The sequence below is a fragment of the Dreissena polymorpha genome, chromosome 9 (assembly GCF_020536995.1).
Source record: "Dreissena polymorpha isolate Duluth1 chromosome 9, UMN_Dpol_1.0, whole genome shotgun sequence".
Classification (NCBI taxonomy): domain Eukaryota; kingdom Metazoa; phylum Mollusca; class Bivalvia; order Myida; family Dreissenidae; genus Dreissena; species Dreissena polymorpha.
The window spans coordinates 6,310,812-6,336,514 of NC_068363.1; the positions used below are offsets into that span (position 1 = coordinate 6,310,812).

The 25,703-nt window shown below is 36.1% G+C and overlaps 2 protein-coding genes across 5 annotated transcripts in view; one reads left to right on the forward strand and one right to left on the reverse strand.

Moving 5' to 3' along the window:
- Nucleotides 1-1,904: 1,904 nt before the first annotated feature.
- Nucleotides 1,905-17,628, reverse strand: LOC127845501 (deubiquitinase OTUD6B-like). 2 transcript variants are annotated; one of them, XM_052376478.1, is made up of 10 exons: nt 17,472-17,628; nt 15,139-15,293; nt 14,543-14,641; nt 12,482-12,619; nt 8,216-8,235; nt 6,520-6,565; nt 5,665-5,770; nt 5,081-5,142; nt 4,510-4,616; nt 1,905-3,060 (listed from the first exon to the last, which is right to left on the reverse strand). In XM_052376478.1, the coding sequence occupies exons 1-10, from the start codon at nt 17,551-17,553 to the stop codon at nt 2,979-2,981; spliced, it is 897 nt and encodes a 298-aa protein (XP_052232438.1). In that variant the 5' UTR covers nt 17,554-17,628; the 3' UTR covers nt 1,905-2,978. The 2 variants fall into 2 exon arrangements, with proteins under 2 accessions (XP_052232438.1, XP_052232437.1); XM_052376477.1 differs by having other exon boundaries at nt 14,519-14,641.
- An 11-nt stretch (nt 17,629-17,639) lies between these two features.
- The window catches only part of LOC127845488 (geranylgeranyl transferase type-2 subunit alpha-like), a 48,450-nt gene continuing 40,386 nt past the window's right edge, over nt 17,640-25,703 (forward strand). For 2 of the 3 annotated variants that reach the window (XM_052376426.1, XM_052376425.1), the window contains exons 1-5: nt 17,640-17,805; nt 18,554-18,664; nt 20,603-20,727; nt 22,340-22,527; nt 23,298-23,495. In XM_052376426.1, the coding sequence (XP_052232386.1) occupies nt 17,674-17,805; nt 18,554-18,664; nt 20,603-20,727; nt 22,340-22,527; nt 23,298-23,495 (754 nt within the window). In that variant the 5' untranslated portion in view covers nt 17,640-17,673. Of the gene's footprint in view, nt 17,806-18,553; nt 18,682-20,602; nt 20,728-22,339; nt 22,528-23,297; nt 23,496-25,703 lie in introns of all 3 variants that reach the window. The other variant, XM_052376428.1, reaches the window with a different exon arrangement.

Here is a 25,703-nt window from a genome sequence, read left to right on the forward strand (position 1 = left end):
TGACCACCACACCCTCACACTATACCCCCCCCACCCCGAAAAAAAATATTAATTTTTTTTTTGCATTTTTTTTCACGCATTTTTGGAAGATAATGAAATAAATGTCCACACCCCCACACTATACACCCCTCTTCACTCCTTCCCTCCCTCCTTTGTGATTGAAATTGAGAGTCCCTTCACCTTTAAAAAAAAAATAGATAAGTGCTTCACCCGTTATACTTTAAAATAAAGTAGTTTTTTTTTCTTCTCTTCAAAGTATCACATTTTAACTATACAATAGGAAATCCAAACATTTTAGTTAGACTTAGTCAGGATAAGATAGTGACAAATGGATTTTTATAATACACTTTAATTTCAGGTAAGAATATGAATCATTTATTACTACTGGTAATACTGGCTAATAAATTATACTAAGACAGTCACCAACACACAAGCTGGCATAAAATATAACCTATGGCAATATATTAGTCTAAATTCATAAATAATATGTCACAAAACACATTTCATTATTAACACACCTTTATATTTAACCATATATTATTTATCTCTATATATTATATATATGGTACATAAAGGGTCAGATAGTGGTACATAAAGGGGTGGTACATAAGGGGACTGGTACATAAAGGGTGTATTTATAGTAGGAGGATGTGGGTAGCTTGGTTTAGAACAAGTAGCCCCGTTTCTGCAAACGAAAAGAGCCATGAAAACTTTAGATCACCGTGGCATAGTGGATATGGTGTCCATTAGAAACAGAAAGGTTGTGGGTTTGATCCCCACTGTGGGACCATTCTTGAAATCTGCCAAGACACAAAGTACTGGTTCTACCCAGGAAAACCATTTGAGTGCATCTCAATAACTTAAGGGTTTCTATGCAATCAAGCCAAAATAAATAGGTTGAAAACTACACTGGCTTTCATAAATCAGACCAGCTTTCTAAGCCAGACTTGCTTATATAAATGTTCAGGTGTATTTAAAAGTTTAAGTGATAGTTAAACTATATGCCAAGGATGGCTCAATAGAATGGAAATAAGGATATATTGATTTCAAGTTTGTCTGCACAGTTAAATTAAAACCTAGATTTTAAGGTTAAAGTTTACACAAGTTAGGAAGACTAAAATAGCGCATGGAAATCATACAAGTTTTAATCAATGATCAATAGGCAATGTGAGACCCACTCAACAAATAATGTATAAGAAACAATATTTTGATGAATACATTTTATTTCAGTATGCAAATACTGTATGTATGAAAATGGTAAGAAATGCATGCAGAAGCTATTAATGAAGAAGATGGCTTTAGTATGAAATTCATACAAAAACAGAATCAGAAGTCAATAATTAATGAGATAAAACTGCAAACAGAAACTACCCATGATTTACATATTTGAAAAAGGTATGAACCACTTCAAACTTTTGTGTTTGCTGACATGAAAACATTTTTTGAACAAACAAAGTTATGAGGAGCAAAAACGCATTTCAAACCAATAAAGTTTAATATGTCTAAAACCAATTATCGATTATTGTTATATATGAAACATATAATAAGTACATATTATAAACACAAATGACTGTTTTCTGCTCAGTCAAGCAAAATTATACCAATTTTGTTTTCATCACAAATGTATGCACACTTGGGATTAGTTTGTGCTAACAAATAAAAACTATACTCTTGTGTGTGTGTTTCTAAGTTTTAAGACATTTAAGACACTTTCCGCCCAAATTGGATTTTTGCTAAGAAGAGACTTCATTTTAACAAAAAATGTCATAAAAGCGGAAAGTGTGGTCCCTGATTAGCCTTTGCGGACTGCACAGGCTAATCTGGGACGACACTTTCCGCACTTTCCGCACATCCATTTATCTCAGAACAATGCTCGTATTATCACAACCAAAAAGAACAACAACTGCTGATTCTAGATGCCTGTTAGCAACATGTCGAACCAATTGACAATAATGCTCGTAATTATTTAACAAGCTGCACTTTACACATGCATGTCTGAAATTTGTAAATTATTTTAAAATGTCATGATTAATGATAGTTTCAGTCCAGATCAGCTGTTTCATGACAAAATTTGACCTTCGACTTCTCAGTGTGACCTTGACCTTTGAGGTAGGAAGACTTGTGTTCAGAGCTCCAGATAAGGATTTAGTCTAAAGGGTATTTCACCCCCTGATATTATTGTTAAAGCGTATTTTACTCCTTTGTTTCAGCCATAAAGGGTATTTAGGAATATTTTCCATTTTCATAGAAAACTGACAAAGTAAATGGCGTGTTTAATCTAGAGATATTATTATTTGTTATTTATATTATTAAATGCAAACAGAATGCATTTAAAATGACGATATGAACAGACTTTCTTTTAAAATATTCCTGCAGGAGGCTGTGGAGCTGCTGGTAGCTTAAAACGTCCCTTTTTTGATCCACAAGCATGATGGGCCGCCATTTTTATTTCAAGCTTATTTTGATTGACTTAACTTTGAATTCAAAGGCTAACTTACACTAAAAACTCAACTGGATTATTGGTTAAACCACTTACGCACTTTAATCGATTTAAAATACATACCAAGATTTGTATTGCATTTTGTTACGTACTGGGCCGATTTGTAATGCGTTTTTTATTTTTTTCAATGCGTAAATACGCAGCTACGCCTCTTATCTGGAGCTCTGTTACATGCGAAACGTCATCTAATAATGGTGGTTATTTGTGGTAAATTATTCTAAAATTGCACAATAAATGACAATGTAACAGTTTGGACAAGCTTGGACACACGCGCTCACATACACGCGCCCATTGTGACGACTATATCAATTTTTTCTGCAAGCAGGGTTGACAAAAATCTAAGACCATCTATGTAGACAGGACCCTGACCAGGAATGGCCAGAGGCTGTACCCGCTGAACCGTCTTGTGAACCATCCTTCTCTGTCTGTCCTCTACCCTGATGTCATCTGATAATATCATGTGATGATGTATAAGATGTCACGTGAACTCCTCCTCTGTTTCTACTCTGTCCTCCACAGAGTGGTAGTGTTCACCCAGACCGTATGCGTGGCGGTAATACCTGAAACAGGGGACGTTAGACCTTACAATCACATCTAATGTGTCTGTTCTCAGAAAACTGGGCTTTATGCATGTGCATAAATTGTGGTCCCATGGTAGCCTGCGCAGAATGCACAGAATAATCAGGGATGACACTTTCTGCCTAGACTGAAGTTTTGTTCAGAAGAGACTTCCTTAACCCATTGCATGCTGGGAAATTTGTCTTCTGCTAAAATGTCGTCTGCAGAATTTCTAAAATTAGCATTTTCTTCTATTTTTTTTCAAAGAATACTATCAGAATAGCAAACAGCTTGGATCCTGATGAGACGCCACAGAACGTGGCGTCTCATCTGGATCCAAACTGTTTGCAAAGGCCTTTAAAACTCGGTTCCCGCACTGAAAGGGTTAAACCGAGAAAAATTCATTCTAGTGGAAAGTGTCGTCCCTGACTCGCCTTTGCCGATTGCATAGGCTAATCTGGGACGAAACATTATAGTTAATACACATGCATTAAGCCCAGTTTTCAAAGAATGAGGCTCTTATATCTTTAGAGACAATGCATTTAGCCAGACACGTCTAGTCCAATTTTTTTAAGTGTTTGACTTTTCAGGGCTCGACATTAACTTTGAAAGCCACTTGTCCAGTCGGACAAGCAGACCAAAACTTCACTTGTCCTGACCAGAAAGCAACTTGTCCTGACCATTATATCTTATTTTGCTCAGTTCTTTGCAAAGTAATTGAATAATACAAAAAGCTCAAATCAAAAAGACATAAATCATTCAAAATACATGTTAACATAATTTTAGGCAATTTCAATACAAAAAGAACTGACTAGATAACAGGAAAACTGGATATTATTGATTTTTTAAACATTATACAAAGCCAAAATAACTGACAAAAACTTGTGTTTTGCCACCATACTACTTTAATTGTCTTAAAGATCAATGTGTACCGGTGTCATAAAATGCATATTCATTATAAGGGAGGATAATCTTGTTATCTTGGAAAAGAAAAATGTTAAGGGTTGCTTTCCTTGTAAACAGTGCGGCGTAGTATCCCATGGAACTATCGGAATATCTCGTGCTTTGTCGTTTAAACGTAAACAAAATATATATTTAAAAATAAAGGGTGGTTACTCCACAGAAATAACGGATTTAAAGGCATTTGTTCTAAGTTATTAAATTAAAACGACCACTTGTCCCGTTGTACAAGCAAATTCTTTATTAACTTGTCCGGACTAACACTTTGGTTGTCCCGGACAGTCGGACTACCTTTAATGTCGAGCCCTGCTTTTGATATGCTTGGTGATAGATCTTGTTGCATATATTTAATGCAATTCAGCATAAATTTTTCTGACCATCTCTCTTACATTTTATTGGATTACTGGTATGGGTTCTGACAAATAAACATGATACATGTATTGTTTGCAGGCTAGTGACGTTTTCCCCACTGAAGGGGAAGCTCTACTTACGTAAGGACTATGGGACTGCCAGTGAAGTGTTCACCACTGACTAGAGATGGCCCCTCCGACTGGATGACTTCTATAGGGACTTTCAACACCTGGGCAAGGGCTTGGATCTGCAACAAACATATACCTGTAATGTAATAATACAAATAACCAGGATGGACCTGCCTCTCTGACTCTGAGTGATAGATATGCCACGAAAATACATGAGGGATACATGTGTTTTTAACAAGTACAATGTCCACTTTTAGACTTGAAATAATTAAAATAATAATTTGGGCAGCATAAAACTGGTCATGATTTTAAACAACAAGCTTCACAGTTCAAAGGACACTGAATATGAGCTGTGTTGTTGAAAAACTTGGCTTAATGCATGTGCATGTCCACACAGGCTTACACTGTTGTCAGAGACAACACTTTTCCCTAAGGGTTTCTATGTTTCACTGATACTTCCTTTAAACTTAATATTCCATAAAAGAGGAATGTGTTGTCCCTGATTAGATTCAGCAGTCAGCCCGGGCAAAACTTTACGCACATGCATTTAGTCCCCTTTTTGCACAATGCGGCCATGTATTACCTCCAGCTGGCCTCCCCAAGCAGGGGTCGTCTCAAGTTCATGGCAGTACTTCTCAAAATCCTCTGTAAAACAGAAGCAAATATTTGTACACATTACCAAAAACTTAAATGTACTTTGGAAACTAATTCATATCTTTTCCTTGTACTGCAAAGTCAGTCCATGTAGGAAAGTCAGTCCATGTAGGTCTATTGGTAAACTTCAAGTATAATCCAAGAGTTCAATTATTATTATATTGTATTACTGTAGTTATTGGTAACATGTTAAAGACTTTTTGTGCTAAAGTAAAAATCAAGATGCAGTGAAATACCAATTTCACCATATATTGTTTATACTTCACATAGAATACAATGAGGTGCATTCTGGGAATACTGGGCTTAATGCATGTGCTTAGTGGTGTCCCTGATTTGTCTGTGCCCACTGAGCAGGCAAATAAGGGACTACACTTTCTGCTGTTATTGAATATTTTGTTCATAAGAAGTGTCTTTTTAAGATAAATCCAGTCTAACCAGAATATGTTGTCCCAGATCGCTAATCGGGAACAAACATTAAGCCCAGTCTTCGCAGAGCGTGGCTTACTGTCTTACCCTCAGAAAATGGTTCACCCGACTCAGTGGTAAGGAAAGGCATGAACTCCTCAGGATTGGATCGCATATACTCGGCCACCCGCCCTCGCAAACTATCCACTGTGCACTGCAACACAATGGTGGGGCCTCGTTTTGACAAAACTGAGCTTAATGCATTTGCATCTAGTGTTGTCTCTGATTAGCCTATGTTTACTGACACCTTCCGCTTAAAAAGGATTTTTGATATAAACATACTTTCATTAAGCGAAAAACCATACAAACGGAAGGTCGAGTTCCTAATTAGCCTGACTACACAGGCTAATCTTGGACGACACTTAACGCAAATACAAGTAAGTAAGTAAGTAAATAAATAGTTTATTATAGTGACATGTGCATTTCGTATGGTATAAACAATAATATATACATATAAAAAAGCACCCGGCCCATTGGACCTATAAGTCACCTTAGCTGTTAAGCTCAATCTACACGTAAAGCATATATATACATTAAGCCCCTTTTTCCCAGCGCGTGGGTGGCTATGGTGGATTAGAAACTTTAAATATATGTTATAAAGAGAAAGAGCTATTGCATCACACAAATTTATATTTTAATAACACACTGGTTTTTATATAAATTTGAAAATACTTTATATCAAATGAAAAAGGATCATTAATTCTGTGAATTAAAATACATAAACACGAGTAGTAAGCTGCACAATATTCTTTTGTTTGCTCATGTTTCAAAACAATTACCACACAAATAACAAGCTTTACATGCAATTTTATCAAAAACTGTAACAAACAATTATTCTGTTCAGTAATTCACATGGGTGTAAAATGAATATGTAAGGCATTTTGAGTTGCTATCAACACTCACCATCAACTGCTGTTTCTTCAGCTGGTGAGATATGGCTGCATATAAACTACAATGAATTAAGAAGTAGATACACGGTATTAACTCTTTAGCACTTAGATACGTGATTTGAAGCGTTTGTAGTCCCTTAGAAAGTTATATTTAATTAAATACCTTTCTTACTAGATACAAGTTTTAAAGGGTTTCATTTCCAACCCTTAGAAACTAATCAGCAGCAAACAGCATAAAAGCTGAACAGACTGCGATTTACTCGCAGGCTGTTCTGGTTTTATGCTGTTTGCAGCCAATTTCACTTTGCCTCTGAGTGGGAATGGGTTAATCCAAACATAGAGGCATGAAAACACTGTCAACAGCTTCATTAACCAAAACCTAAGATATTAATGAGGCTGACCATCAATTGGTCACAGTTAGCAATAAAGGATCACATGAGAATGTACAGTCCAAACCCGATGGCTTGAACTCGCCGGGACCGACAACAAAAGTTTGTGCCATCCGAAATTCGAGCCAACATATTTCTAATATACTAATATTAACTTACATGAATCTGCATTAGATTTACATTGCCAGTTAAAGAGTATTAATACTGCAGTGCAACCTCTGCTTTTGAATTAATAAGAGCCAAAAACATACTTATTATTTTTATTAATCAATATTTTTTAACAATTACACATAAAAAATCAAACAAAAATATTATAAATTTATATTATATCAGCCCTTTTTACATAGCACATTTTACAGGCACATGTGAGGAACATCAAACAAAACATACATAAGCATTATATGCACATCGATTAAATATTAAACAGCCCAACATGTATTTATTTATTTGCTTGTTGTTTTTTAAAGAATGACATGATGCATAGATACAAAATTTTCTATGCCATCAAGTTGACCAAGTACATATTGTGATTCAGACGTTCCAGCCATAATAGTATAGCATCTATACTTACCCACAGATTGTATACAAAATGTCATCTTTTACTCAAATCAATTAATGATTGAGTCGATGACATGTTTGCAATTATGACATCCTTTAATCAAGCGCTCCTTATTGATTAACAACGAGTTCCAGCCAAACTAACAAAAGATCTTGTGAATATTGTGATCAGGATTGTGAAAACAGTTCGAGCCATCCGATAATTTGACCCTTGAAAATTCGAGCCATCTGACAGAAATTTATATGAATATATAGCAATAAAAATCGGTGCTTCAAGGAGAGTTTCGAGCCAACTGAAAATTCGAGCCAAGTGAGTTCGAGCCATTGGGTTACTACTGTATAGGAGACAAGGGTAAAAGAAATACAAACAAGGTGGGATAAATGTACAGAACTAACTTGATATAAACAAAAAGTTGAATACAAACGAAAGCAGTGCTTGGGACTTGGTGGTTAGGTTTTAACTAAAATTGACTGATGTGTCACAGTCACTGATGACCAACCAAAATGTTGAGAACCATACATTTAAATAACTGGTAAACAAAAAGCAAAACAATTGGTCTCAGCAAAACTTCCTTTCATTTACAATCACATACACATTTAGTCATTCACCAGTTTAAGTTTGAGCAAAATCTACCCAGCAATGCAAGAGGTGTTGAGTATACAAACTTCGAGACCTTTACACTATGGTCAAACAGGCAAGCGCAATGTTTTATGATGCCCACTTAAAGAAGGCCTTAAAATACACGAACATTTGAGACTTACCAGTTTCCGTCAGATGTAATCTGAAAATGGATAAATATCCATAAACTTACAACCAGACAAATATAAATAATACATAAGTTTAAAACTGTTACAACTTTCATTTATCCATATATTTTGGAAGATTAAGAATTTTTCATGATATATTTTGTGAAAATATATAAACCTGTTACAAATGAAATGGAAATGAAATGGAAAACTGTTTTCTTAATGTTGCCAGCTAACCATAATTACTCTTAGTTTTTGGACACTTAAAATACTTTTTCTTGTCCCAAAATTAAGAAACGAACAATATTTTTAAATACAAATATCAGAAAATGTTGAGACACTCTAAAAAGATTGGTTTGAACTTGGATACGGGTTTTAAATAATTATAATGTCCTTGTAAAATACCAAGCCGTATAGTTTAATTTATTTTCACATTCTATATTTTTGTACAGAAAGTTGACAACAGGTTCAAATATGAGCATTTGATTTACTGATACTTTGGTATGAACTTGTTATTAATGCAATAAAATACAAATCAGCTATGAATTTTTTGTTTGCTTGTCTGCCGGTGTCTAACACTTTCAATTGTTTGTATAAAAATATGGGCGCATTACCTTTTGGAGCATTTAGTATTTGTCACAGTTAACTTTCTGAGGTGAAACCATTGTTTATTACCTGTAACGATGGTTATTTACCCAATTACGCTAATGTAATGGTCTATTTCCTAATGCATTCATCTGCCAGGTCTATAATGACCTTTATCTTGTCATAAAAAGCAAGATGGAAGTGACACAAGATAAGCGAAAACAGGGAGGAATCTGGAAAAAAAGCGCTGTAAAATGTGCTGTCCCAAAATTTAGAGTAATAAATGATTGACGAAAAACACCTATGTCCGAAAAATTTAGATTAAAAAAAAAAATATTTTGGCCAAAAAAGGAGGTGTCCGAAAATTAAGAGTGTCTGAAAACTAAGAGTACTTAGGGTATACTTGTTTGAATGCATGATACAAGTATATGAGAAAATCACCATACATGTATGTCAAATCCAAAACAGTGGCAACTTAAAAAAAAAATATTGGGATAATAGTTATACCCACATATTAGTATTTGTCACAGTTAACTTTCTGTGGTGAAACCATTGTTAATTGGGAAAACTTAGATGAAAGCATGTCCCTAAAAATTGTCCCAAATAAGCTTTTTAAGCCTGCATAGGCTAATTTTGTAATTTTAGTATAAAAACTTAATTAATTCTTCTTCTATCGGGGCATGGTGGATGTCATTTATCTGAACAGGATACTAAGTTGTCATCGTTTCATGTTATAAATTAGCAAAGACTGGTCTGTTCCGTTACTCAGCAGTCTATTTGTCAGATATTTCAACAGTTGCCATAATAAATATTCATTAAATGTTAGAGGTCTATCAGTGTCAATCTACATTATCACAACATCCAAATATGGGTGGGCATGCAGATTTGAACAAAAGCCAGGAACATCGAGAATCTGGGGGAAAATGGAGTTGAGCATAGACATGTTATGATACAAGAAGTTTCTGTTGAATCAGGGTTTCAATGAATTGACATTTGGGCGGAAATTACGCCCGAAAACTGCAGTCGTACCCCCATTTTACAAACCGTGGAAGTCCCTTGGACGTCCGATAAATTGCATTTATGCCCTTTGCTTAAACAGAGGACCTATCAATCTCAACAGTAAAGCCAGTAATTCACACTCCGTTAACTCCACCCATGAGCTACTGTAGGCAAAGAATTGCTCAGTGATTGATCAATATTGATTTATCTAGCTCCGCCTACAATCCAGTTAAAAGGGTGTTGCTATCCAATAATTCAGTTTATGCGCTGAATTATTCATCAATTTAATTGGTGTATATATTTATTATTTTAGTGTGTTAATAAAATGTATAGGCTATATACTGTGATGTTACTACACTGCAACGCCGATATATCACGTTGGTGGGGTCCAAAGATCGCGAGCCCGATATATCCAGCGCGCGATATAACTTAAGAAATGTCTAACTTAATTGTATTGCGGTTAATTTGTCAAATTTCCCCAATGTTTTCATTTTATATACGGCGCTGCTACATATTTGTATAGTAATAATTGCAAACCAATTCTACAATAAACATTTTCATAACTACATACTATCTGTATTTATCATAAAAAACAAAATGTAAATTATATTTTTTATTTTCATGTACAATCACTCGCCAATCAGCTTAAAAAAAAGAAGAATTCTTGCTGTAAAAAACGTATAAAATATAATTGTGCATAGATTTGAATTTACCCTTATAAATAGTCCTAATGAAGGAACTGAAACAGCGTAACGGTAACAATTCAGCATGTTTAAATTATATTTTATTAAGAGAAATTGTCAATGCCACATTATTCGCTTGATACAGCGGTACTTTAGTTGAAATACCAACGAATTTTTTTTATGGAAATTAAATTATCTCAATGTTGTACCCACTACAAATTTATTTACAAAATAAATACACCCACGCCAATTTTCGTGCGCTTTTTATCAGGACAAAGAAAGTCAGAAATTTAACGATTTATATACCAGTAAACTGACATTATTATCCCCACGCTTTTTGAAAAAAAGGTGGGGATATTGTGGTGATCTCCGCCGTCCGTCCGTCCGTCCGTCTGTCCGTCCGTCCTGGCCACTATCTCCTCCTACACTAAAAGCACTAGAACCTTGAAATTTACACACATGGTAGCTATGAGCATATGTGCGACCCTGCACTATTTGGAATTTTGATCTGACCCCTGGGTCAAAAGTTATAGGGGTTGGGGTGGGGCCGCGTCAGAAATTATCACTCATTTTTTTAGGTTATTTTACATTTACTTCTTTATTTCTACACCGATTCACTTCAAATTGATACTGGACCTCACCTATGACAATACGGTCAATCTCAACCATGCATGGCCCCATTCCCAACCCTGGGGCGCCCCGCCCACATAGGCCACACCCACCAAAAATTTCCATTTACTATAATTTTTTCATTTCTACACGGATTCACTTCAAATTGATACTGAACTTTTGTTATGACATTAGGGTCAATCTCAACTATGCATGGCCCCAATCCCAACCCTGGGGCGCCCGCCCACATAGGCCACACCCACCAAAAAATTCCATTTACTATAATTTTTTCATTTCTACACGGATTCACTTCAAATTGATACTGAACTTCTCTTATGACATTAGGGTCAATCTCAACTATGCATGGCCCCATAACCAACCCTGGGGCCCCGCCCACATAGACCACACCCACCCAAAATTGCCTTTACTATAATTTCTTCATTTCTACACCGATTCACTTCAAATTGATATTGAACTTCTCTTATGACAATACAGTCAATCTCAACTATGCATGGCCCCATTACCAACCCTGGGGCGCCCCCGCCCACATAGACCACACCCACCCAAAATTGCCTTTTACTATAATTTCTTCATTTCTACACCGATTCACTTCAAATTGATACTGAACCTCTCTTATGACAATACGGTCAATCTCAACTATGCATGGCCCCATTACCAACCCTGGGGCGCCCTACCCACATATGTCACACCCACCCAAAATTGCCTTTTACTATAACTTCTTCATTTCTACACCAATTCACTTCTAATTGATGATGAACTTCTCTTATGACAATACGGTCAATCTCAGCTATGCATGGCCCCATTACCAACCCTGGGGCACACCTAGGTCAAACATTCGGCGTGGGGATACGCGTCGGCCTCTGCCGCGCCATTTCTAGTTACCTTTGCAATGACACTAATTATTTCTTAAGTGTTAAAAACAACCCCAGCCGTGTGTAAACAACACTGTCACTAATCGACTGTTTCATGCTTCACTGCATGCCATAGTAAGGGTGGCCCCATAGTAAGCCGCAAAATATAGGGTGTTAATACTAGCTAAAACCGGTGTTTTGCTTAAGTTAGCGAATTCTCAGATTAAAACATGTCATTTAGTGATCATGCTCATCAGATTTTTGGGAGCCATAGCCAAAGCGCGATATATTGGACAGCGCAATATACCGGTCCGCGACATATCGGCGTTGCAGTGTATTCAAGTTATGAACTTTCACCCTACAAATTGTAAAACTTATCACGCACAAAACTCTACGCTTTTTTATAATAAAAAATCCAGTCTAGATGAAAATTGTGTCTCTGATAAGCCTGTGCAGACAGTTTAGGTTAATCTAGGAAAACACTTAATGTACATGAATTAAGCCCGTTTTCCCAGAGCGAGGCTCATATGTACCTCATGTATTTGGAGTCCCCTGTGAGCTAGCAGTGTGCCTATCTTGACGGCCTCCAGGTGCCGGGAGGAGGTGAGGTTCTCTATTGCCTGCTCCCTTATTCTATCTTCCCTCTCCTGGTCCTCGGCTGCCTTCTTGGCCTAGCAGACACATCCAAGGTTCAGACAATTATTTGATTTAGTAAATCAATTATAAAATATCTTATTCTTAATTTTACAACACTCATTTTTTATTGTTTTTATATGAAACTGCTATTGAAAAACAAAGTGAAGCTTATTTCTTTAAATTATTTTTATTATAATCATAAAGGACAGTTCTTAATGAGAATTCATGCTTATTTATATAAGAAAACATGATTTATTAACATTTCCAACAGATAGAAAATTCTACTATTGACTCGCCCGATATTCATTTAGGAATGCATTTTGCATTTTTTCCCCCTGAAATTACACACATTTCAATATTTGCACTGATTGGAATAAGAAAAAGCACTTTTCAATCATATGATTTGAACAATATAGAATTAAAGATTTTGGAATTAGAACAAGCTCATAAGCTCTTTTGAAATCAAATTTAAACCCCATCATTACCTTACTGCACTTTTCAATCATAAATTTTGAAAAGGATGCAAAGAAAATGCCCAAATATCCACAACTATATCTCAATAACAAAATACATAAGAAATCTGGTGTTTGTTATCCCCACGCTTTTTGAAAAAAAGGTGGGGATATTGTGGTTATCTCCGCCGTCCGTCCGTCTGTCTGTCCGTCCTGGCCACTATCTCCTCCTACACTAAAAGCACTAGAACCTTGAAACTTACACACATGGTAGCTATGAGCATATGTGCGACCCTGCACTATTTGGAATTTTGATCTGACCCCTGGGTCAAAAGTTATAGCGGTTGGGGTGGGGCCGCGTCAGAAATTATCACTCATTTTTTTAGGTTATTTTACATTTACTTCTTTATTTCTACACCGATTCACTTCAAATTGATACTGGACCTCTCTTATGACAATACGGTCAATCTCAACCATGCATGGCCCCATTCCCAACCCTGAGGCGCCCCGCCCACATAGGCCACACTCACCAAAAATTTCCATTTACTATAATTTTTTCATTTCTACACGGATTCACTTCAAATTGATACTGAACTTTTGTTATGACATTAGGGTCAATCTCAACTATGCATGGCCCCAATCCCAACCCTGGGGCGGCCGCCCACATAGGCCACACCCACCAAAAAATTCCATTTACTATAATTTTTTCATTTCTACACGGATTCACTTCAAATTGATACTGAACTTCTCTTATGACATTAGGGTCAATCTCAACTATGCATGGCCCCATAACCAACCCTGGGGCCCCGCCCACATAGACCACACCCACCCAAAATTGCCTTTACTATAATTTCTTCATTTCTACACCGATTCACTTCAAATTGATATTGAACTTCTCTTATGACAATACAGTCAATCTCAACTATGCATGGCCCCATTACCAACCCTGGGGCGCCCCACCCACATAGACCACACCCACCCAAAATTGCCTTTTACTATAATTTCTTCATTTCTACACCGATTCACTTCAAATTGATACTGAACCTCTCTTATGACAATACGGTCAATCTCAACTATGCATGGCCCCATCACCAACCCTGGGGCCTCGCCCACATAGAACACACCCGCCCAAAATTGCCTTTTACTATAATTTCTTCATTTCTACACCGATTCACTTCAAATTGATACTGAACTTCTCTTATGACAATACGGTCAATCTCAACTATGCATGGCACAATTACCAACCCTGGGGCGCCCTGCCCACATATGTCACACCCACCCAAAATTGCCTTTTACTATAACTTCTTCATTTCTACACCAATTCACTTCTAATTGATGATGAACTTCTCTTATGACAATACGGTCAATCTCAGCTATGCATGGCCCCATTACCAACCCTGGGGCACACCTAGGTCAAACATTCGGCGTGGGGATACGCGTCGGCCTCTGCCGCGCCATTTCTAGTTGTTAATGTAACCATACCCTTTGTTTCTGAGCTTTGCTCGCCTTTTTCTGAGCTTGCTGTCCCAAATCGCTTTCTTCATTGTCACCAACACCAAGTACACCAACTTTGTCGACAACTTCATCTACTGTTCCTGCTAGTTTCTAAAAGGAATATTTTAAATAACACTGTAGTAATAAAGGAATTCAAAAACAGTATTATGAGACATTAACACATACCTTACTGTACAGAATGAGCTCAAAGAGCAAATGTCTCGATTTTCCGTCAGACCACTTGAAATTAATGCCATCGATACTACCATTTCAAAAACAAGATCTATCTTTTCTTTGAAAATTTTCTCCAGCTTTATAGTGTGATAATAAAGACATGACAGACTGTGTGTGTATTTTGAAGTTTATGAGGTCTTTTCCATGCCAGAGGATACATTATGTGTGACCTCGGAGTGTGCCCCAGCACTCCTACCAAACTAACTTACTAGACTCACGAAAGTTCTGAGAAATTTTGAGTTAGAGCTGCAAATTCCAGCTATTTTGTTGTTACTGAAAGATTTTCAATGTTGGTGTGGTCTTGGGAAGTGTGGGGTACACTTTTTGTAATCACTCCTGAAGAGCGAAAATTGGAAAGAGAAGTCTGTCAAAACCTGAGGAGCTCCTGTTGTGTGTAGCTTGAGGTCTGCCAGTTCTTTCTCATGTCTGCAATCTAGCTCAGCCTCCAGTAAAGCAATCTTATCAGTTATCTCCTTCTTTTTCTTTTTGTTGTCCTTTGAAACACTGTGCTTTAACTTTTGGATCTCAGCTGCAAGAAATACTGTCATAACAAATGTTTGTCCACTGATTTTTTCCCCATTTTATTTATAATGCTGACCAATATAGCCACAGAGGGAGTTTTTGGACAACTTGATAACTTCACCATGACCCATATTTGAACTTGACCTACATATCATCTAGACCCAAATTCTGACCAAATTTGGGGAAGATCGGATAAAACAACTTCAATTAAAGAGCGGACACCATGCTAAATGCTTGAAATGCTTTAAGTGACCTCGTGACCTAGTTTTGGACCCGGTATGACCCATATTTGAACTTGACCTAGATATCATTTAGACAACACTTCTGATAAGTTTGGTGAAGATCGGATATAACTAAATAAACAAGCAAATTTGTTGAATTGATATCCCCCGCAAATATACTTCTGGACACAAAAGTTTTCTGGACTGATGGACAAAGCCAACATGCATCATCCTCTTATTCATATATATACTCCTAACAAGTTTCAATGAAATCCGTCAAAGCACTTCCAAGATATGGCTCCGGACACACAAAAAAAGCATTTTTTCAAGATACAAAGGGCCATAACTCTGTTATTATCCAATGGTGTACAATCTCATTTGGTGTGCATCATCCTCTTATCCATATATATACTCATAACAAGTTTCAATGAAATAGGCCAAAGCATTTCCAAGATATTGGCTCAAGACACAAAAAAGCATTTTTTCAAGATACAAAGGGCCATAACTCCATTATTAACATATATTGTACAATGCCATTTGGCGTGCATCATCCTCTTATCCATATATATACTCATACCAAGTTTCAATGAAATCCGCCAAAGCATTTCCAAGATATGGCTCCGGACACAAAAGTGCCGGACGGACAGAAAGACGGAAGGACGGACAACCCTTAAACAATATCCCTCTGCCTATGCCGGGGGATAATAAAGGTAAACAGGTAAAAATAGATGCTAGTTGAGGGATTACTTAAACAAAACCATGGTGCTGAACAACAAGAGCAAACTGGCAAAATGTTTTTTTGTTACTCTTTCTAAAATAACTTTATGGCCAACTCCAGTAACATCTGTATATACTACAACTTAGCGTCTGCTAGCACAAGTTAACAGTCTTCGAAATTAGCTTTGAAAAGTTACATGCCAGTCGGGCCAGTTACTTAAGAATTTTTACATGCCCAACATATTTTTTACATGCCCAAACTTGTTTAACCAAAATTATAACAAATAACAACATTTTAACACTTACATGCTACACATAGTAAAGCAGAACATTTGTTTCAATAGTAGTGAATACAATTACATCTAATCAATCCCTAGAATTAAGAAGGTCGATCGTTACACCAGTGCTCTTGAAAAGAGCGTTCTCTGGTGTCCTCGTACCATTTCTTGGCTTCCTTTTTCTCTAAATCATTGTCAATTTTCTATTTTGGAAGTGCTTTATCGGGCTTAGCCCCATCAACATACCTAAGATACTGCCTCTATGTCGACAATGACATTTGTTTACATTGACAAAAACGGAAGCGTATTACTTGATTGAAATGATCGATTCAAAAAGCATCTTCTCGATTAATGTCTAGAGAAACCATCCATAAGAACCGAATGTGACCGAACTGCATCGGTCAAAAACAATCACGATGACGTGTGCAAGCAGGTGCGTGTTGTTAAACCAATCGAATTTCATTGTTTTACAACTTACGGCAAGGTGTTTGTTCGCAAAATTGAAAAATAGATCTGCAAATATCAAGAACCGCTTACGTTTTTTTTTATAAACTGTCAATTGGCTTCAATAATTTACATGCCCGGCGGGCCACAAACGTGATTTTTTGTATGTGCCCGGCAGTAATTTTACTCGCCACGGGCGATCGGGCGTGTGCTAATTTCGAAGACTGAGTTAAACAGGGAGGCAAATGGTGTGATTATGTTTTAATGTTTGGACTTGTGGGAGAGGGTGATTTTTAAGAATCTTAACTTTGAGACTGTATTAACGCATTTGTCTAAATCTAATAATCTTATTTTCATCATTTCAAAAGACATTTAAATAGTCAGTCATTATTATGTCCGAACTTGGTGTTACCCGAAATAACACACAAGTAACTTTGTTTGATCAAGTCCAGTTTAAGATAGAAATTCTCACACCGATTTATCTTGTAAACGGAATCATGCATACATTTACAATAAAAAACATACATTGTAGATCTTTTCGTTCCTTCTTATGACGCTGTAGCAATTCTGCTTCAGCATCACATTTGTCATCGCCGGCGTCGGCCATGATGTTCCCGCTTACATCAACAAAATTTTGAAATTGATAAATATAATGTTTTTAAAGAACAACATGGTTCAATTTGTTCACATCAGCCATTTGAATATTTCAAACGTTGAATTAAATATTATGAACCTTAGTTTGACATTATTTGTTTATTTACAATCTAAAGTTGATGTAAACGTTATTGACAAGCTGTATCACACAATAATCAATATTTTATTTATATATTGGGTAAAATCGAGGGATTGTCACACCATGGTAATGTTTGTGATGTAATCTATAATTATTGTGTGTACAATAAAAACTCATGTTACATTGTTTAGTTTCGAACTTTCAATATATATATGAAATATTGAAGTTGTGCAGTTTTCGGACAAATAATTTTCGGATTATGAAGGCTAGCGATCACAAATCCAGACTTCCGAGAAAGCTAAAAAAAACGTCAGTTAATTTATGTCTTACAAATATTCAAATAATTCAACTGAAAAAAAAAGAAAAAAGACCAACATGTAATGTAGGACTTACACCGGGACTTTTGAATGATACCTCTGTCCTAAATTTCAAACACAGGGGTAACCCAGGTCAAAACTTTCAAACATGATTGTTATGTGATTGTTTTATCTCTGAAGAAATGTTTAAATTAGAATAAGTATTAAAGATTCTTTTAATCCCACCAATTGCGCAAAGCACTTGTGCCTTTCAAAAAGTATATTTTTTATTATTATAATTCACTTTGTGCTTTTGCAGGTTTCTTTCTTGCACCTTGGAATCTGGAGAGGAGGGTGAAAGGTTCTCACAAAGCCCCGCAAATTGAACAAACATATGCATTTTTTATTAGCAAGCACATTTAGTGTTTATGTTAAACTTTCAGGTTTAAAGGATCTCTAGGTCATTAAGAATCCATCTAATTTAGCTTGATTAATATTCATTGGACATATTATTTAATCAATGTATAATTTTCAATCTAGCATAAAACATCAGTTATACATTGAAAGCTATTTTTCAGCATGGGAGGATCAAAGTGAAGACAACTGCAGAGCAGTTGGAAGCGAAGCAAAAGGAGCGAGAAACGAAACTAAAATTATATACTGCTGCAACTGACAGGATCTTCAAGAAGGTGACACATACAAAATGGTGAAATATGTAGGAGCCTCGCTCTTGGTAAACGGGGGTTTAATGCATGTGTGTAAAGCGTTATCCCATATTTAAGCACCATAAACACTCGAAATCAGCAAATATTGCGTACAATATTTAAAAAAATAAGATAAACCATAAAAAATCAGTGTTTTTTTGTTTGACAATATATTCCATGGTAATTGATTTTGAGTGTTTATGAGGCTTTAAACCTCACAACAGTTTATGCACATGCATTAAGCCCTGTTTTCCCAGAGGGATTCTCAGATGTGTTAAGCTTTTTTAGTAGTTTTGTGATACCTGTACACAAGTGTATTGGTAGTAAACATATAAGTAGACAATTGCAATAAGTGCTGGAGTGGAATTATCATGGTTATATCTTTGTATTGGTAAATAAAAGAACATGGTTGCATAATTCAGTTCATTAAGTGACAGTGTAAACCCTTGGACAGGGAACTGACAGATTCTGTATACTGGTTAATTATTTACATGTATTCAAATAACTGTATAAGAATGAGATATGTACTATTTGATGATTAAAACTGGCTTATTGAGTGTTAAAAAGCAATATTTATAGTTATTTTGTATTCTTCATTTAAAAGCAATATATATTTTTAAGATTATCTGGTTAGTTGTATTAATTATAATGCCTCTGCATCTGTTGAGACCATTCATACCCACTGTAGAGTATTGCTATTGACACCATATGATCTTGCTGTTTTTGTTTTTTACCCTTTCGGGAATGGAGCCGGGGCTCTTTGGATTGGGGCAAGTCACAATATTTTGACTAAAATTGGGAAGTGAGTTATGTGTTTTGGGCAAAAAAATTCATTAAAATTAAGAATTAAATAGTTTTTATGCCCCCAGATCGATAGATCGGGGGTATATTGTTTTTGTCCTGTCTGTCTGTCTGTCTGTCATTTTGTCCCAAAACTTTAACCTTGGTTAAAGTTTGATAACTTTTGCAATATTGAACATACCAACTTGATATTTACCATGCATGTGTATCTCATATAGCTGCTCATTTTGAGCAGTGAAAAGTCAAGGTCATCCTTCAAGGTCAAAGGTCAAATATCATTGTATTTTTCTTTCCTTAAACTTTAACCTTTGTTAAAGTTTTATCATAACTTTTTTAATATTGAACACAGCAACTTCTTTTTTGGCATGCATGTGTGTCTCGCGGAGTTGCACATTTTGAGTGGTGAAAGGTCAAGGTCATCCTTCAAGGTAAAAGGTAAAAAAAACGCAACATCTTTTCATTCAATCTCTTACTTACTTCTGGTGCAGCTGCACATTTTTAGTGGTGAAAGGTCAAGGTCAACATTCAAGGTCAAAGGTCAAATATCATTGTATTTTTATGCGCCCGGATTGAATGATCAGGGGCATATTGTTTTTGGCCTGTCTGTCTGTCATTCTGTCATTCTGTCCCAAAACTTTAACCTTGGTTGAAGTTTTGCAATAACTTTTGCGATATTGAAAATAGCAACTTGATATTTGGCATGCATGTGTATCGCATGAAGCTGCACATTTTGAGTGGTGAAAGGTCAAGGTCATCCTTCAAGGTCAAAAGTAAAAAAATACAATCCAAGGGAAGTAATATGATTTTAAAGGGAGATAATTTCTAAACCTGCCAAATGATATATTGAAAGTTTATTTCAAAGTGGCACAATAGGGGGCATTTTGTTTTTGACAAACACATCTCTTGTTAATATTAAATTTACTAAGGTTCAACTTTAATACATAAATAGGGAAATGAGCTTAATATTGCAATTTATTGTACAAAAATAAAAAATATATTTTTAAACCTTCAGTTGGGAATTTTAGGCAGTCATTTAGGAAAAATATATACTTCCGAAGATTGGGAATAATGCTGATATTAGGCCCCAGAGTTAAACAAAAACACACACTGTCTTTTTATCAGAGACTGAACAAGGAGTATGATGATGAGGTGTTACAGCTGACTGGGCAGATCCTACAGCTCAACTCTGACTTCTCTACTCTCTGGAACTACCGCAAGGAGGTGTTCCTATACTACAAGGAAACCAAGTAGGCGCCGCCCCTTTAAAACTTGTTGACAAGTAGTGTTTGAACTGCCTTTTCGATATGAGTTCTCGATTGGTGTTTGTCCCTTTTAAGACAAGTTCTTGAGTAGTGTTTGCATTTGCATTGCCCCTTCAATATGAAGACATTTCTTGGCTATTATTTGACTATTGTATTTCGAAAATCTTTACTTATGAGACCAGGATTCTATGGTACTGTAAACAATGGGGCCAGAATAAATCCAGTATTCTACATGAATAGTCAGGCTATGCGAAATATTACCTGTTTACTATGATTGCACATAGATTACGGCTTCTTGATTTGATTGAAACAGTGTTGAGATTGTTTTAGTTGGTCTTGCTCTATAGTAGTGCTCATCAGGGTACCCGAAAAAACCCGAATCCGTGGGTCAAAAAAATACCCACGGATCCGGGTCAAAGTTTCTACGAACGATACCGGTTCGGGTCGCAAGCTACTAAGTACAATATTACATGTTGAACGTGTAGTCAAATCATCTCTTTTAAACAAGTGAAGTAAAATCTCACCGTTTATCAGTTTAAGCAGTGTTGTTATTACAAATAGTCATACATGAATAGAAGTGACGCACCAAAAGCATAAATGTCAAGTTTAATTTGTTATTCAGATTCCAAAGTGGCGACGTCAAAAAACGAAACTTGTATTATAAAATATATTGACATCAAAGTAGAAAGTGCAGTAAGAGCTTACAATCAAAGTTATTTTGGCTTTTCTCCTCAAAATGAGACAAGCTTTATTTTTGCTTTACAGGTTGTTTTTCCTGTACATGCACTTTTGATCGCTTTTCCAAGTAATACTTACGTTTGCTGATTAAGTTCAACAACGTTGTGTAAACTAAATAAATAGTTTTATGCAGTTCAGTATTTCATTCATAATAAAATCAATCAAAACAATAAAAAGTATAATATTCTAAACAATATACTTGACAAACAGTTGAATATTTAAGAACGCTAAAACATGCTATGACAACTAATGTTGTTTTATTTTAATTAACTTATGTATTGTCTGACCAGACCCGACCCAAATTTTCTTGGGTATTTTAATTTTGACCCGCCGACCCGACCCGAAGAATATTTTTGGACCTGTGTGAGCCCTACTCTATAGACAAATGAAGTCCTTTCAATTTTTGAAACCCCTAAGCAACTGAGAAAACTAGAAAACTATTTGGTTTTTACTTTTGATGAAGCTTTTAATTAGAATCAGAATATGTAAAATTACCTATATGTGAGGAAAAAGGAATTCTATATTTTAAAAATAGCTGTATAACAACATAATTTTGTTTGAATCTCATTATGCAATATCCTGAAGAGATTGCTCTATTATTTATTCATTAGAGCATTCTTTTATTGTGATGTTTACACATTTCTGCTTGGAAGCAAAGTGAAAATGGCTATATGCTAATAGCATAGACAGTAACTCGCAGTCTGTTCAGGTTGTATGCTGTTTGCTGCTGATCAGTACCTTAGGATTGTAAAATGAAGCCTTTAAAACTTAAATCTTGTAAGAAAAGTCTAAAATCTTATTAGATTTTCTAAGGGACGACTAATGCGTCAAAGTGTGTATTTGAGTGTTAAACTTCCAGATCAGAGGTAGAGATGTGTGACATCTACACCCAGGAGTTACAGTTCCTGGAGACCTGTCTCCGTGGCAACCCGAAGTCTTATGGGGTCTGGAACCACCGCTACTTCATCATGGAAACTATGGCAACGCCAGACTGGAAGACAGAGCTGCAGCTCTGCAACCTCTTTCTGGAATATGATGAGAGGAATTGTAAGCCAATATGAATGATTGCTAAGGGAAAATGGGGCTTAATGCATGTGCGTAAAAGTCTTGTCCCAGATTAGCATGTGCAGTCTGCACAGGTTAATCAGAGATGACACTTTCCGCTTACGCTTCAATTTTATTTATTTTAAAGTGATTTCTTCTGAACAAAAAATTCAATTAAAGTTGAAAGTGTCGTTCTTGATTAGCCTTGATTAGCCTGTGCAGATGGCACAGGCTAATCTGCAGTGACACTGTTTGCACATGCATTAAACCCAGTTTTCCTGAGTTTGACTCCTTTGGAAAGATGTTTTCAACAAAAAAGCATTCTCTTCATACTTTTTTTCATGCCATACACTATTTGATTTCAACTATTATATGTATCTTTTTGATGTTAAACAAAACAACAGATAGTGGAAATGATATGTATGGTAGGGTCACTACTTGAATATATATTGACCATTTTGTACTTGCATCATATACAACTTTAATATTACTATATTTGTTACGAGTAGATTTGAAAAAAAGATTTTGCAAGTGATAAGCAATTAATTATCACTTAGTGCGTAACAAAATCTCCATAGGAACTCCTGAACGCGATTTTCGCTTAAAATAGACACCTTTTAAATGTAAATACTTAAAAGGCAAAAAGTTTTGTCCTTGATTAGCTTGTGGACAGCACAGGCTAATGTAGGAAGACACTTTACACACATGCATTAAGCCCAGTTTTCCCAGAATTACTTCACCCCTGTTTGTAACACTTTCTCTCCCGGACCCAGTCCACTGCTGGGACTATCGCAGGTTTGTCGTCAAGCACTCCGGTGTGTCAATTGATGACGAACTGCGCTACACAACTAGCAAGATTGACACCAACTTCTCCAACTTCTCGTCCTGGCATTACCGCAGTAAACTCCTGCCTCTCATCTACCCTGACGACGAAACTGCAGTGGGTGTCCAGGAAGACGTGCTCATAAAAGGTACTTATGAGATTACTGATTGAGCCTAGATTTGGGAAAACTGGGATAAATGCATGTTAAAAAAAGTGTCATCCCAGAGTAGCCAGGACAATTACAGCAATAAATGCATACTCTTATGCATAACTTACATGGTTCCTCTGATATAAAATTGGGCTTGTCTGTCTGTCAGTCCATACATTCATCTGTCACAAAACTTTTAAGCGCTATAGCTCAGAAACTATATTTATCCTGTCACATGCCTTTAAGTCAGCCCGATAACCAGGTAACCTAATATCCCAAAAGATATTAGGCTAGATGACCACGTGACCTCGAATATCCGTCAGTCGCTCTGTTTTACTCTGAAATTACGTCATTTTTTGACGAAATGATGTCAGTATTCCAGCGAACTTCTCCAGTTAAACTCTTTTACAGTGTAAATAAACTGTGAAAAAAAGCATAAAATAAACAAAAATTAATGTGACAGGATAAATAGAATAATAGGTTGTTGACGTGGATGGAGAATGGTTATCTGGCTTGTCGGAGGATCTTATTGGGTTCGCCTTCGGCTCACCCGATAAATTCCTCCGACTTGCCAGATAACCATTTTCCAAGACATCAATATGAAACTTCATAGGTGTATAGATATCAATGAGGAGAAGTGCCATGAACAAGACTCATAACCCTTCACTTAAATAAGAGTTATTGCCCTTGTTTTTTTTGTATGATGGAACTTTACAGGGCTATAGAAACTCAGATATTGTGTTTCAACATGCTGCTACGTTTTTATTTAAGATTGGATTGAAATCAGGATAAATATCTTCTAAACATACAGTGTTTCGTGGAAATCTTGTTTGGTGAAATTTTCGATTAATTATGAGTTATGAATCACATCTCAGATATGATACAACATTTCAACATAAAACTTCAAGGGTGTGTAGAAATCAAAAGGAAGAAGTGACATGGACAAGAACCATAACCCTACCCTGCACTTTCTCAACTAAGAGTTATTGCCCTTTGTTGTTTTTGTATGATGGAACTTTTTAAGACACTTCATGGGTTTGTGAATATCAATGAGGAGAATTGCAATTCATAAAAACAATTACCCTACACTTAATCATCACCTATTAATTATTACCCTACATTTAATAATTATACTGTATATCAAGGGATTTGTACCTATTCATAAACCAAGTTTATTTGGCGGGGGATATCAATTCAACACATTTGCTTGTTCATATTATTTTATAGAATAAACAATGCATAAGCTTTGGGGCCTGCTGGGGTTAGGAAAGTCTTGCCCATGTTGGCTTCGGGCTGGTATTTAATCTATGAAAGTCTAAAATTGTGCCGTGTTCTGAGAAAACTGGGCATAATGCATGTGCGTAAAGTGTTGTTCCAGATTAGCCTGTGCAGTCCACACAGGCTAATCAGGGACAACACTTTCCACTTAAACTTGATTTTTCGGTAAGGAGGGACTTCCTTGAAACTAAAAATACCATAAAAGGGGAAAGTGTCATCCCTGATTAGCCTGTGCGGACTGCACAGGCTAATCTGGGATGACACTTTACGTACATGCAAAATGAGCAGTTTTCTCAGAATGTGACTCAATTTATGTATATAGATACCTTTTTTGAACAGTTTGAAGCATTTTGTGTAAATTATTATCTTTGAGCGTGTAAACATAAGTAAAATTTGCACAATCAGAAGCTCAAATACACTGTTAAAAAAAATCACAGGTCATAATGTCTTCAGTACAATTTCTATGATTTTAGCATTTTGGATGCTCATATAAATATCTGGGTGTAGTTTAATCTAAGGACAGCATGATGTGCACATTTTTTGTTAAAAATCCATGTACCAGCTTAAATAAGCATCAACAGGATTTACATTTTATACCCCCATTGTGTGCTCTGTACAAAAAGTATGAGTTTGCTCACTTATATTTACTTAATTACTAGGCTTTCGTCCTGGCATAAAGTAGCTCCAGATTAAACAGTTGAACAATTGAGTTCTGAGAAAACTGGGCATAATGCATGTGCATAAAGTGTCGTCCCAGATTAGCCTGTGCAGTACACACAAGCTTATTAGAGACAACACTTTCCGCCTTAATTGGATTTTTGCTAAGAAGAGACTTCATTAAAACGAAAATGTCATAAAAGCGGAAAGTGACGTCCCTGATTAGCCTGTGTGGACTACGCAGGCTAATCTGGGACAACACTTAACGCACAT

What these genes read in the sequence shown, in the direction of transcription:
- LOC127845501 (XM_052376477.1), bottom strand. Translation starts at nt 17,553, where the DNA reads ATGGCCGACGCCGGCGATGACAAATGTGATGCTGAAGCAGAATTGCTA. An exon ending in GGGGACTCCAAATACATGAG is followed by an intron (nt 8,236 to 12,481) that starts GTACATATGAGC and finishes ATCCATTTTCAG; the next exon opens with ATTACATCTGACGGAAACTG. An exon ending in TGAAGAAACAGCAGTTGATG is followed by an intron (nt 5,771 to 6,519) that starts GTGAGTGTTGAT and finishes ATTGTGTTGCAG; the next exon opens with TGCACAGTGGATAGTTTGCG.